This window comes from Rhea pennata, chromosome 1, assembly GCF_028389875.1.
Source record: "Rhea pennata isolate bPtePen1 chromosome 1, bPtePen1.pri, whole genome shotgun sequence".
Classification (NCBI taxonomy): Eukaryota; Metazoa; Chordata; class Aves; order Rheiformes; family Rheidae; genus Rhea; species Rhea pennata.
In genome coordinates this window covers 188,738,591-188,753,399 of record NC_084663.1, presented here as the reverse complement: position 1 = coordinate 188,753,399, position 14,809 = coordinate 188,738,591, and the positions used below count along the sequence as shown (strand labels likewise).

General features: G+C 35.9%; 1 protein-coding gene across 1 annotated transcript in view; it reads left to right on the top strand.

The window, feature by feature from the left end:
* Window positions 1–14,809, top strand: part of FREM2 (FRAS1 related extracellular matrix 2) — a 138,534-nt gene that overhangs the window by 94,367 nt on the left and 29,358 nt on the right. Inside the window, exons 7-13 of the mRNA XM_062567080.1 lie at window positions 6,019–6,168; window positions 7,771–7,980; window positions 8,171–8,368; window positions 9,966–10,130; window positions 10,216–10,398; window positions 12,410–12,540; window positions 13,634–13,792. Coding sequence (XP_062423064.1) covers window positions 6,019–6,168; window positions 7,771–7,980; window positions 8,171–8,368; window positions 9,966–10,130; window positions 10,216–10,398; window positions 12,410–12,540; window positions 13,634–13,792 — 1,196 coding nt within the window. The remainder of the gene's footprint in view (window positions 1–6,018; window positions 6,169–7,770; window positions 7,981–8,170; window positions 8,369–9,965; window positions 10,131–10,215; window positions 10,399–12,409; window positions 12,541–13,633; window positions 13,793–14,809) is intronic.

The window sequence follows — 14,809 nt, the reverse complement described above, 5'->3', positions numbered from 1 at the left end:
ATTAGCCTTTCTCCTGAAATGCCAGTCATGGCTGAGTTACAGATTAAGACTATCCATTACCATCTTATAAATAATAGTTAACTAACTGCTACAAATTCCATCTTCAGGTTAAAGCACACCTGGAAACAAGAGTAGAGCTGTGGGCACTACTAGTTCATACTCTCAGCTCTTTCGTGTCCATGCTTCAGGCATGACTCTAGCCCACCTAATTATTACCAAACCATTATGAACTGTAACTTGACGTTAAGGAAAAATCAAAATTAGCTTAGTTCTTTAGGCTGTGAAGTAGATTGCAGGCTGTCCTTGCAGCAAGGACAAGACTGCCAAAAAAGGGAAGAGTAGATAACCAAAGGGTGGATGTGACTACAGCCGTCTTACTGCAGCTGTCAGTCTTGCAGCTATGGCTCTGATCTGCTGCTTCTACTGTGCTACTTTGTTCACATTTAATTTTACCTTACTCATGTATCAGGGTGGTTAAATGTGGATTCCAGGCCAGCTGGGGCACTAAGGTAGTCCTGTACTCATACTCTGTGTAGAAGAAATGAAGCATGGATGCACTTTAACATAAAAAGGTGATTTAAAATGTAAAAGTCTGTACTGAAGTAGTATACACCGTGAATTAATTAAAAGTGACTCTCATATAAAGTAGTTTTTTATAGCAGTTACTGGTCTAGATTCACACTCTGTTACTCTACTGAAATTATGAGTTAAACTGCATAGAATGCAAGTACTTCTTTGATGAACCAGGCTAATAAATTTATGCCATTGCCTTTGTGGATTACAAAATTCTTACAAAACAGAACTAGATTTGGTAAAGGTTGTGTTGATTTAAGTTTGTCCTTTTACACATTATAGTGTTACAATAACCTTTAAAAATCATTGTAAGACACAGAACAGAAGCTGTTGATACAAATGGAAATGTGGACTTTATTTGCTTGAGAGAATATGTGTGGCAATTTGGCTGCAACTAATAATTGTAATCTTAAGGTGAATTTACTTTTTTATTGCAAAAATTATGACAACAGTGCTAAGATGAAAGCTATTAAGGTTGCAACATATGAATTTGAAAAGTAAACTGTTTTGACCACATCAAATAATAAGCTATTGGCATTTTCACAATAGATACCTGCTCCAGAATTGAAATCTCACTGTAATCTTGACCCATGCACCCACAGCACTCATCAAAAATAGATGACTTGGCAAATTAAATTCAGTGTGCTAACTGCCAGCTCTGTTATTTGCATAGCTTCAAGTATGCATAAATAGTCATAGAGTGGTGCTGCCTCATTTCCAATGTAAAAGCTCTCTTCAGTATTAAAATAATATAAACTTTCTGTAATGAACTGGATTTTGTTACGCTTTTCTTTTGCTCCTATTAACATATATATGTGGGAGATATTACAGAGTTTGATCTTTGCAATTGTTAAACAAAAAAATACACATTTCTTCTCAAATATAATAGAATTCTTGTTCTTAACTAATCTATCTACAACCCGCCTACTTATTCCATGTTCTGAAAGGTGGAGTCTCCTGTGTTACATATGGACTGACTCCAGCTCAGTCATTTAATACTAGCTGTGATACTGAAATGCAAATGAGCGTGGTGTAGGGACATATGTGCTGCTTGGGTATGAGCCAGGACAAGCCCCGAGGAAATCTGGCCGTGGTTGTCTATTGTTCTTACCAAGCTAATTAGCCGTATTAACAATCAGGGCTCATTACTTTGCACCCAGCGTTACACTAGCACTTCTGGACTGTACAGGAACAAGCTGGTAAGCTTCCAAAGCACTGTTCTGCATCTTCTGTGATACCACAGCAGAATTAGGCCAGCTCTGACAGTTCATGACATTCACATCACAGTCTTGTTTGCACTGTGCGTGGCAACAAGGAAGGCAAAAGCGTGGTCTAACCCCGCTAAGCATGTGTTCAGCCGTAATGGCTGCTCCTCTTAGCTCTGCAGTCTGAATATGTGGGAGCGACAGGTTCTGTCTTCTGTTATTTCCCTCCTCCTGAGAATATATGTGTGTGTATGTATATGTTTGTGTGTGTGTGTATACTTATACATATATGTGTGTGTGTGTATATATATACATATGTACATTGTATACATATGTGTATATTGTATACATTGTATACAATAATAATGTATACATAATGTATACATTGTGTACATATGTGTATATTTACACACATATCACTGAAAATGTTTATCATTGAAAATCACTTTAGCATTAAGGCTTATCCCAGTGTCAGCACATTTGACAGATTGTAAGGGTGTTTTATGGTGGGAAAGAGTCTCTTCTTTAGTGTTTGTTCAAACTATCCTGCCTTACCCACTATTTGCACTGCCAGCCAAAACTGATTGCGGCACCTCGTGTATCTTACAAATGCCTTGCTCTTTTAATATGTCCCTCTAAAGTAATTTGTAAGGATTTCATTTTAAAAACAAATGCCTCCATGGAAATAAATATTTTTGTGCTATCTAGTTGATTTTCTGTTATATGTTCAAAGATAGAACTTCTTCTAATAGCATGAGAAGTATGTTTGTTTTTCTGTTTGATTACTGACTCATGCACGAGTTGATACACACTCCTAACTGGGTAGGTGGAAAGGCAGGACAAAGATTTGATTTCTGTGCCAAGAAACCTGCGACTAGAGCTGCTAACCTTTCTCCTCTGATTATTGTATCTTCATGCCAGTGAAATCTGTGAGTCTCAACCAAAAACTCTCAACAAACTTCCTCGTATTTCTGAAAGAAGGATCATTAAATTTGCAGGGGGCTCTCTCTAGAGTGATTACTAGATTAAAGGTCTGCTGTAAGTGAGCCCACAGTCATTGAGCAGTGTTTTGCAGCCATGACCTGAGAAGGACAATGCTTTCCCTGTTTGTAACTTGGCTTTGTTGCTTCCCCTGGGGATCTGCTAACATGACTTACAGGAAATGAACTTACAAAACATCAGTAAGGATTTTTTTTTTTTCCTAGGATGAGTAACCATGCAGAATGTGTCTTTTATTGAAGATACATGTCTCAAAAAGTGTGAAAAACTCATTCTGGAATACAAGGAAGGCTGAGCCAGGGTTTAAGCTGTTCTGTGTTTGACTGTGACTAGGGGAACAAACACTGCATGAGGGCTCTTTTCCAGCAGAAGTAAAGCAGGTGCTAGGGTAACAGGACAAGAAACCAATAGGATTTTCTTTTATGTCTTCCATCTAGTTTAAGGTAGGTTGTCTAAGCTGCCTGTATAGTCAGTGAGTAGAAGTGGGTGCTTCTAGATCGCCTCAGATTTTACTCACTCACTGCAGTAGGGAATGCATTTTACCTTTCCTCTGTATACTTGTTATGCTGGAAAACATTATAGAATTGCCTATACCTGTCTTGATTACAGAAAGCAAGCCTGCTGTGCATATGAGTACCTCTCACTAAATGCCTAAAATTAGATAGGGCTGAATCCAGATTGGATTATGGAACTACCAGTTCATCGATACAGGGAGAACAGGATTATGAGAACAGGATTAGACTTGGGAGAGTGTGCTAACCTTTAAAAATAATTGTTTAAATACAACATGTATTGGATTTGATAATATTTTTAGCTACCTTTATCTAACAGTTACCACATTTATAACTGGTTTTAGTAGTTGTTCTGTATTTTAATCTTTAGAGGTTGGATGAGTCTTTGTCCATCTTGAGAGTTTTAGAAGACCAATATATGTCTAAAGTGACACATTTCTTTGCAGATCTAGTATCCAGTTCTGTGGTCTCCCCGTAAGTAGAACTCTCATCAAAATTAATAGTCATTATGCAAGAAGGTCCAGAGAGTATCCTATTTGCCTGATTATTAAAAATGTTTCAGATGAGAGCTTCATAGTCCCATATAAAAATACAGTATCACTGACAATCCAGCTCCAATAAAAAGGTAATGTAAAAACAATACATATGTATGATTGTTGGTGCACACAAACATATGTACATTTTAATAAAGATAATACTGAATAAAAATTTTAGAGTGGAACTGAAAGCCTTTTCGTCTGCCAAAACGAAACATTTGCCAAGTTTGTCTTTCATCCTGCAAAGGGTGATGACCTTGATAATGCCCAAACCAGTATATGAATCTGCACTGTCATTCAGTAAATACATTCCGTTCCGTTCAGTCAATTTTTTGCAACATAGGATTTTAATTTTAGCAGGTAAGTAGAGAGACAGATGCATTTGTTTTCACTGATATGGAATATTAAGAGGTTTTGTTTGCTTGCTTGTTTTTAATCATTTATTTTGTCAATTGTGAAACACAGAAAAAATCTTGAAACCAGAAGAAAAAATTCTGTTCTCCAAAACTTCAGTGATAACTCCTGTGTGTATGCCAAATTCCAAAATATTTAGGAATGACTGCGTTTTCAGTTAGGTGAAGTTTTGTCTGAGTAATAATTCGGTAACTACCTTATATTGTTCGTGGCTAGTTTTAATTAAAATCATATTTTACATTTTTCAATTTTCTATAAAAATAAATAGTCAGTCTAGCACAGGGGAAATCATGGTGATCAGTCAGATTGTCAAGTCCTTGAGAAAAGCTTAGGTACTTTGTCTGTCCAGTTATTATATAACTCTCTTTATGCTTTAGTTTTACTCAGTTACAGTCAAAAGCAGGTTCTTCAATTCCAAAATATTAAGTCTACTGTAACAGAAATCATAGATTTTGCAGCATGCATTTTATTTTAGCAAAATTAGACTGTATCATGAAAACATTGGACCCAACTTGAGCTTACCTTTAAAAAATGTTTTATGTCTCCTCTTTTGTGTAACCTATAGCATTTCTCTATAGCACGCATATCTCTGTAGAAGCATAAACTTTTCCAGTCATTTGCTTTGAATTTGTCCTTGCATTCTAGTGAAGAAGAAGAATTCATAGTGCCACTGATAGAGCACTAATTAATTCTTGTGATCTTTGTCAACCTAAACCTAGTTGGCTATATGCTTTATGGTATTTTGAAGCACATTTTTGGTATTGTAACAGTATGACTGTAATAATATTGTGCAACTTAAGAAAAATGTAATGGGAAAGAAAAATAATTTGTGTAAGTCTTCAAAATACATTTCAACCATTGAGGAAAGTAGATATGATTTATACTATACAATGAGAAAACTGAGGCACTGCTTGTGGTCACATAGGTGTGTTTACATTTATGTGTCCAAAACAGAGAAGGAAAGGATAGCGAAGAGGAACTGATAGACACTCATGTTATAGCTGGGCTTTGTTCAAGCCTGTTTACTTTGTGAAATTGCTATGGATAGAAAAGCTGAAAAAAAGGGAGGAAAAATGAAGATAAAATTATGTCTGTTATGTGGGGTAACACTTATCCTCCTTTGCTTTTTACTCTTTTTTTCATACAGGCTGTAGGACTTAAATATTAAGATAAAAGGCTACTCACATTCCACTGAAATGAAGTAAGATTGATTATGTTTTAAATGCTGGATGTAGGGAATTACAATTAAGTCTTTACTCCTTTGGTTAGCTGGAAAACATTTTGAAAAGCAGCTCCAGTTATGTATTATGTTCCAGTGTGATTTCAACAACAGGAATCTGTGAGAACATTCTATTTAAGGTTTCATTATCTGTGTTCACCTTTGTCTGTTTGCACTAAAGTGAAAAATGCAAGGAATTTTTGGGGTTGTGCATAGGACCCAGCTTAAATGAGTTTCATGAGATAACACACTTGTTTTTGTACACACACTGGTATCTACTGACACACAAAGTTCAAAGTGCAGGAGGGAAGGAAAAGAGCACAATGCAGGTATAACAATTATTGCCCCAAAACAAGCAAACAAATACTCAAAATGTAACTTTGTGTTCACTTAAGTCAAGAATCCTTAATAAAAATTCTAAGGCTTTTCTAAAAAGAGTTATATTTCACTTGTTGAAAATAGTGAATTGCTCTCTATTTTCTAATGTGAATATTATACTCTCTTTTTACTTTGAACATAAGATAAAGAAGCACTAATGGACATTATTTCCCTTTCACCAGAACCAGCATTCTACTTTGGAGATGATGAATACTATGTTGACGAGAGTGCTGGCTATGTTGAGATACGTGTCTGGAGGACAGGAACCGATCTGTCTAAAGGTGCCTCTGTTACAGTGAGGTCTCGCAAATCGGAATCAGACACTGCGGAGGGTAAGTTACTGTTTTACTCTAGTTTCATAGTATGTCTCAACAACGAACACTAGTACATTTGATTTTGCTTTGATATAGGTTCAACTACATGAGATGGAATTCCTATGCCTCTTGTTTTTAGCAAGTCTTACTATTATTTAAACAAATTATGTACTTATTTATGGAATTTGCTCTCAGGAATACAGAAGTAGGAGCAACTTTGAGGTCCAGCACTGAGAGAAATGTTTCAAATACTCATATGAAATATTTTCTCACAAAAGCAATTGATTGTTGCCTCAACAGCGTGTGCTCAACACAGTTGTAAACTAGTAAGAGATCTGACAAAAATCTGTGATTACTTCATTTCTGAAGTTTTACAGGGCTTTTTTACATGAGCTGAAGTCTTTATCTCATCTTGAATCTTTAAGTTATTTTATTTCTATGGGGAAAAAAAATGTATTTGCATTCAGTAAGAATCTTGATTCATTGTGCCAGGAGCTCCTGGATTTTAGCCTGACTCTAGAGCAGGGAACCAAACTTCATGGCGGACATGGCTCTTAGGTTCTCTACTCTGTTGGTCATAGCCTGGAAGCTCTGACATGGCTGTCTGCTTGCAAAAGGTGTGGAGCTGGTTCTCAGTCTTGATATGACACAGCAGTAGAACTGCTGTGCTGAGCTATCAGTCCTGTCACCTCGCCTTCGACTCTCAGGTCTGGAGTAGACCAACTAGGCAAGTGCCCATCAAATGATGGCCTTGCATCTGACCAACTTTTGTCAAATTCACGGAATTCCAGACAAACCATTTAAACTTCCACAAATCTTTATTCTCTCCAGAGATTTGTTTCAACAGCTCTGCTACTGCTTAATCTCCCTAAAAACACACATTAAAACTCAGTCTTTCACTGGAGTCCTAGACATGTTTACTGCTTTGATTCCCAGACACAGTATCATGTTCTATCGAACCTTGTTTCATTTGTTTAAAAAACGAACTAAAAAACGAAAAAAGCAAACCAAATCCAGATAAAACTCTCTTTAACAGCAGAAAGTGCTAACCCCCACCTGACATGGTCTGGGCAGAATTTGTTTCTTTGGCTTTCCATTCAGACTTGTTACACAAGTCCTCTGAACAGCTGTTCTTCCTTAGTTAGCTCACTTTTCTGTTTCTCTTTTTACATTAGTCACAAAACTTGCAACTTCATTACAGAATACTAATTTTCTTTCCAAAAGACTCTGCTTCATTTCCAGATTCTCTCTCAAAGCTTTATACTTTGTTTCAGTTCTCACTTACAACAAACTTTACTAATTTTACCTAATTTTTGGTTTACACAGAAAAGAATCAGACTCGTCATGTGCTTATATCACTAAACAAAAAAAATCAATACCAAATTGTTTTATTTTATAGTCTTATATGATTTTATATTTATTTATCATTATTTTAGAGCTTAAATGGCCAAGAGATATTTTTACTTTATATGACTGCTAGAATTTTGCAATTTTTGAAATTATATTTAAAGAAAAAACAAATTTACCTGTTGCTAAAATTAACTGCCTAATGATAGATATTTGTATTTTTAATTACATTCAGTGAAATTTGATATTTTTCCATCTGTTCTCTATCGGTAGCTGGGGTAGATTATGTGGGCATCAGTCGTAATTTGGATTTTGCTCCTGGAGTCAATATGCAGACGTTTCGTATGGTCATTCTGGATGACCTTGGACAGCCAGTGTTAGAAGGAACTGAGAAATTTGAGCTTGTGCTAAGAATGCCTATGAATGCTGCCCTTGGAGAACCAAGCAAAACCACCATCTTCATTAATGACTCAGTCTCTGATTGTGAGTATTAAGTATTTGTACCTTTTTATATTTATTTTACAGTGTATTTCCATGCAGGAGGTGGCAGATTCTGAGATTTATGTTATATATCTGATGTAATATAGCACAGTAAAATTTAAAATAATGGATGGAAGATGTGATAACTTTTGCAGTTACATTTTATACATGCTTTTTATGTTCTTCTGCCCAGTGCCTAAGATGCAGTTTAAAGAACCTGTATATATAGGTAATGAAAATGATGGACAGATTTCTGCCATGATATACAGGAGTGGAGATATCCAGTACACATCCACTGTAAGATGTTATACAAGACAAGGTTCAGCCCAGGTAATGATGGACTTCGAAGAACGTCCTAATACTGACAGTTCCATCATCACATTCCTTCCTGGTAAGCTCTTGTTATTTTAGAAGCCTTTAGTCTATTAAATTTTTTAAAAAAGAAAGTGTTTTAACATAATACAGTGCCAAAAGACTGCTCTGAAAAACAAAGTTCTCTCTATACACAGTGGGTAGAATATGGGCAGAAGATGTTTCTTGTCTCTTTTTGCTTCACTTTCGAACTATAGGGATGATCAATAGGGACCAGTGGACATTTCTTCGTAAAGGATCAGCCTTCAGCCTAAATACAAGGGTCTCTGTGATCCACCACAGTCCAAGCAGGTTCAGAGTAACACAGTAACATTAGCACAGACCTGCTGTGAGGAAAGAAACTTTGGAAGTTCTGCCCTTCATTAGGCAGATTTCTGGTAAATGTATTTGACTTGCACTGAAATGATTAAAAGACCTTTCAACAAGGATATACTCGTTTTTATTCTTTGCTCTCTCATTTCAGGTAGGCTTTCCTAAACTAGTCCTCCATATCAGTATGTCACGTAAGAGATGAAACACAAATAAATGAGATGTCACTACCTTGAGAGAATATTGCCTGATGCTCTCTATTTGTGCAGAAGACAGCTTAATCTTTCTGCCTTTTCAGTTTACACATACACAATATTTTTCAAAGCTCTGAACAAGTATTGTCAGCAGTATGTAATCCTTGGTATGCCATTATCACAGAAATCATGAGCTTCACATTTGCATGTACATGTACCATGTATACATGAACTCTTTTGAAGAATTGTTCAGTTTGCTTTCATTTGGAACTGGCCTCAAACTTTAGTGCTATCATGTACGCCATGCATTTGCCTTTGCTTCTGCACAACCAGCAACCAGAGCCCCGCATTTTACGATCAATAGACACATGCCCCTTCGGGGTGACTTTTTCCTCTTTTCTTCTAGTGCCGCTCTACTGTTTCTCCAGCAATTAAGTCTGTTGGTATCATACTTTGTTTCCATAAACTCCTCTGGCCTGCTTCAGACACAGCTGTTTCAGTACAGTCTTCTGCATGTTTCCCTTGTAAAAATGATCAGGATAAATATTTTGGATTTTTTTTTCTCTTAATGGATAATTTATTTTCTATAGGGAAAATATACTTCAGAAAATGAACACAGTCAGCATCCCAGATGCTATGCAAATGTTTATGACAAATATCAAATTCTTTATTGCAGAAAACACCTTGTCCTTGTGAAGGGAAGATACTTGTGCTTCTGCTTAGGCCTGCTTCTTCACATCCCCTTCATACTGAAGAGTCTTTATAATTATCACACACATAGTGATGGAAAAACTTTGTAAACTGTCCCCATCTCTCTTGTGTCCTGTGCCATTCCTTTTGTTAGGGATGTAGGAATCATTCTCCTGATGATGAGACCATTAAGCATAACATTGGGAGCCCAATACACTGCATATCACTTCCAACTTCTGTTGGTCTTGTAGAAGGCCTAAGACAAATCCCTTGTTCCCAGAGTCTCAGGAAGTTTAGACACAGATTTGTGGGTGATCAAATAGACCAGAAGCGGCCTGTGGGTCTATGAACTTGGAGAGATGTGCTATAATACAGCAGAGGACACCCTAGTTCTGCATGATATTACCTTCATAATAATTGCAGGTGAGACTGAGAAGCCTTGCACACTTGTGCTTATGGATGATACTTTCTATGAAGAAGAGGAAGAACTACGTCTAGTTCTTGGTACTCCAAGAAGTGATTCTTCTTTTGGTGCCTCTGTTGGTGAACAAAATGAGACTCTGATAAAGATTCATGATAATGCAGACAGTAAGAAATTATTTTGTTACTATCAAAGTGGCATCTGGAAGTCCATTTGTGTACTTCTCTAAAAACATTTTTCCTCTAATTACAGAAGCTATTATTAAGTTTGGTGAGACCAAATTTAGTGTGAGTGAACCAAAGGACACAAGGCAAGTAGCAGTGGTAAAAATCCCAGTGCTTCGTCTGGGTGACAGTTCCAAAGTTTCTGTTGTGAGAGTTCATACAAAGGATGGGTCTGCTACTTCTGGAGAAGACTATCACCCTATATCAGAAGGTAGGAAAAAGTTCCTGCTTTCACTCCAGTGCATTATCATATCCTACTGCTTTTTTTTATTCATGACTATAGTGCAATGTTTGAAGAATGAAATAACTTTGTGAATAGAATACTTTGCAATCACATCCATTAATATATTTTTCTACTCAAATTCAAAAGGCCATGGGAACAGGATTCCGTTCCTTTCAAACCTAATACCCAAAAAGTGGATGTGCAATGTTCTGTCTGCAATTAGGAGTGGGGTCTTAGCAGCCTTTATAAGTACTGTAGTTTGAGCAACAGTTATACTAATAAATGAGAAATTTATAATGATTTGAAATGTACTCCTCTATGATCATAAAACTGCTAAACTGAAATTCGAAAAGGAGATTGTATTCATAGCATTATCCTGTAAACAGTAGTTGATAACCAAATAGTTAAAATCAGTAATAAAGTAACATTTGAGAGAGAAAAGGTAAAGCAAAATAAAGGAGAATTATAAGAGTAGGATCTATGTAAGACAGAAATGTCAGGGAATAATTAGAAATATATTTTACAATAAAGAAAAAAATGACTACAGACGACAAGAAGAAAGGCAAAACACTAAAGGCAGTCTACGTAATCTAGTTACGAGACTTGAAACAAGCTTCAGATGGGTCATGTCAGTTGGCCTCACCAACTGCTAGGAATATTATATTTGTATTCAATGGCTGTAATGATAGTGTAACTCTACTCCATGCACAAATATGAGAAACATGACTCCATCAACCCATCCTATGTTAAGAAGAGGTGACTGAAGATTAATTTGCATGCATCTCTGGTAAAGGCATAAGATGGGAGCCAAACCATCAGTCTTCTGGAAAATGCACCAGTTGCTATATTACTCTTTTGTGATCTCTGTAACAGATCTTGGATTACAGCTCCATCTCATATGTTACAGAGCAAAGCATTCCCCAAGTTTCCCCCTGGTACTTCTGCACTGAGCCCAGTAACTCCTGGTTAGAGAAAGCAAATGCTTCAGAAAGGGCATCCAGTCTGAATTTCATAGCCCTGGAAGATGATAAATGAGTCTTAGTATTTTGTTTCACTGGTCAATCCCTATCATTCTTTATAATAAAATTGATGCCTTCTTTCCCATTTAAATGCATGTAATTCAACTCCTGTCCACTACAGCTAATTATGCCTCACTCTTTAGAGTGCAGAGCTTATTAGCATTAGCTCATTAGTATTTTTTCTCTATTTCGGTGTTTACATATACTAATCAGCACATCACTTTTTGTAAGGGTTTTTTTTTTTTTTTTTCATTTGATCCTGACATAGTATTTGTTGGTTATTTCTGTGCCATCTTCAGTTATTACTATAATTCATATATTAACTGTTTAAACAGTTATTCTGTTTAAAAATACAGACATTAGACATGTATCTACAGTTTTTGTATCACTCTCATCCATTCCATACAGAAATGTTAATAATTTCCCATTTTTTTCTTAATGCTTTCAAGAGCAACAGTGCTCTTATAATACTGTCAGCTAAGATTGAATTTTTCTTCTAGCAAAACCTCGGAAGCCTTTTTAGAGACAATGCTTTTCAAAATACAGTTCCTCTTTTTATAACTCTGGCTTCATGCCTTATTTTTTGGTTTATAATGTTTTATTAAAATGCATTGTTTGACTAAACCCCCACAATACTATTTACTTACTATTCTATAAACTTTCTCTCATTCGCATATGTTACCAATAATGATTTAATAGTTAGTCACCAATCACTTTCAAAATATTAAGTTCTCTTAGGCTAAATCCTAGTCCTTGCAAATCTCTTTATGATGATGAAGTTGCTCCATTTTCAATTCTTGGTGTGTGTGTGACCTGCTATTCACTACTGTTTTTAGCATCACATTGAATAAACTAAATGAACTCATATGAATATTTGTAATTTGAAAAGTATCAGCTGTGATATCTTGTGACTGAACCTAGAATTCCAGCCTGACTGTTGTGATCAGAAGATTTTATTAAGTATCTTATTATATTTTTAGAAATTGAATTTAAGGAGGGTGAAACGCAGCACTTTGTGGAGATTGAAGTTCTCTTTGATGGAGTTAGGGAGATGAGAGAAGCCTTCACTGTGCACCTGAAGCCTGATGAGAACATGGTTGCAGAAATACAGGTAAATAATTGATACAAAATATTCAATAGCAAAATCTGGTAAACAGATCTCTTTTTGCTTTTCAGCTCATAGCTTTATTCTTCTTACAAGGTTTATATATGGCATCTTGGCTTATAACTTAAAAGCTAAAGCAGATCATCCCAGGTGACGTTGTAGCACCTATTCAAAATATTTTGTTCCCATTTCAATAGGGTTAATGGAATGGTAGAGACAATGAGAACATATATAGAACAGAAAACTTCAAGATATTCTTCCAAATAAATTTGCTTTATCAAATCAGTCCTAAAAACTGGTGTCCTTTTAGAAACAGTGGCTAACAATACAGTATAACCTCTAAACAGAAAAAAACAGCAGTCATATGAAATACAACTTCTGCTGTCAAAACAGTGTTAATACTATGCTTATTATGTAAACTGAAATGACCATACATTTTTGTAGTCTGGCATTATATCATACATGCTTTTAACATAACAGCATTTTCCTCTGATTCTCCACAAAATTTCTTCAGACTCTTTGGCCCCTTCATCAGGATCATACTTTAAGTGATCTGCCTCCAGGTAGCCAAACAGAAGAAGTGCATCCTTTGTTAATAATAAAAACACATTTCTACCAGGCAGTTAAAGCATAAAGTACAAATCAGAGTTCTACCAAAATACTTAAGTGATTCAAGAATGCTGAGACACGAGAAGTTAAATAGTCTGGTATCTTCAGTTGTCTGAATAGAAAAAGTTCCTTGTAATGCTTGCTTTAACATCTGCAATATGCTTTCAAAAAATATATATATATACACACATATACATTTGTGTATACGTGTGTGTGTGTGTCTGTGTGTGTAAATATATATATGCACACACATCCTTCTATTTGACCTTGCTTTGAGGAAGGGGTGGTTGAACAAGAGGATCTCCACAGGTCCTTTCCAACCTCAGTTATTCTCCAATTCCAGTGCCTCAATCATTTTTCAGCTGCTCAAGAAACTGAGTTTTATAACTTCTCTTAGGACAGTATTTCAAAGGTTAGACATATTCTGATCAAAGTCCAGCTAGAATATTTAAATATTCATGAAGAACTGTTTCTGCGTTTTCATTATCAGTCAGCCAAGGCCATTGTGTACATTGAAGAAATGAACAGCATGGCAGATGTCACCTTTCCCTCAGTCCCTCAAGTTGCGTCCCTTTTGATATATGACGATACTTCTAGAGCTAAAGACAGAACCAGTCCCGTAGCTGGTTATCCTGTCATCTGTATCACAGTGAGTATCTATGTGAAAAGATGGAACAAGATCAGGATATGGATATGGATATGGATTTGTTTGAAGGAGCAATGTATATGGCTTTGTTCGTTATATGGGATTGTTTATAGGGGCGACTGGCTTTTATATTGCCTGTGAGATGTGGTAAAAGACCGTTTCAAAGAAGGATGCCTTCTTCATATAGTATTTATCACTATAGAGCAGAAAATAAATAGTTCTGTGTCTTTCATAAAGCAAACACTCTTTATTTGCCTAGGATAAAGTTGTTTCATATAAAAGTATGTGCTAAGAGGACTGTGTGGTACCTTTCTTTTTTCTTTACGTAAGATGTTCAGGTAAGCAATATGAAAAATAAAATGGTGTATAATCTAAAAACAATTCCCTCTGTCATTGCCTCATAAAAGGAAAAACTGGCTGTTACATTTATCAAATAAGTTTAAAAAGTTATCTTTTCACAGTGAAGAATTAGAAAACAAGCAAATCAATAAATACCAAATATACCCTCAAATCTTGTTTGTGTTCATTACAGTTCTGGGTTAGATAATATACTTACACTCCAACAGCTAAAACCACAAAAATGCTTTAATGGATCTGAGTTTCTGAGAGTTCTGCTGACATAGGGAGGCATAGAGCTACCACAGTCTAATCATCATTGCACGTATTTTACTTGGTGGGATGGAGAAGAAAGGCACTCTTTACCAGTCTGTATTGTTGCAAGTTACACATGAGTTTAAGGTAGAACTGACCTAAGAGCTAATCTGATTTGTATGAATACCAAATCAACTTTCAGAATACAAAAATCAGAAAAATATGTTTCACCTGTCCATCACCAAGAACAGTCTGATGCACACAAAGTGTCTATGATTTCATGACTGTATACTATTTCCTGGATTGTCTTGATTTAATTAAGATGCAATTTGTACTGGTAAAATCACTATAGATAACAGATGAGCCACTGTTTTCAATGAATGTCACAGACTGAAAATGAATATTGTTCATTGAAGTACTACTGCATTC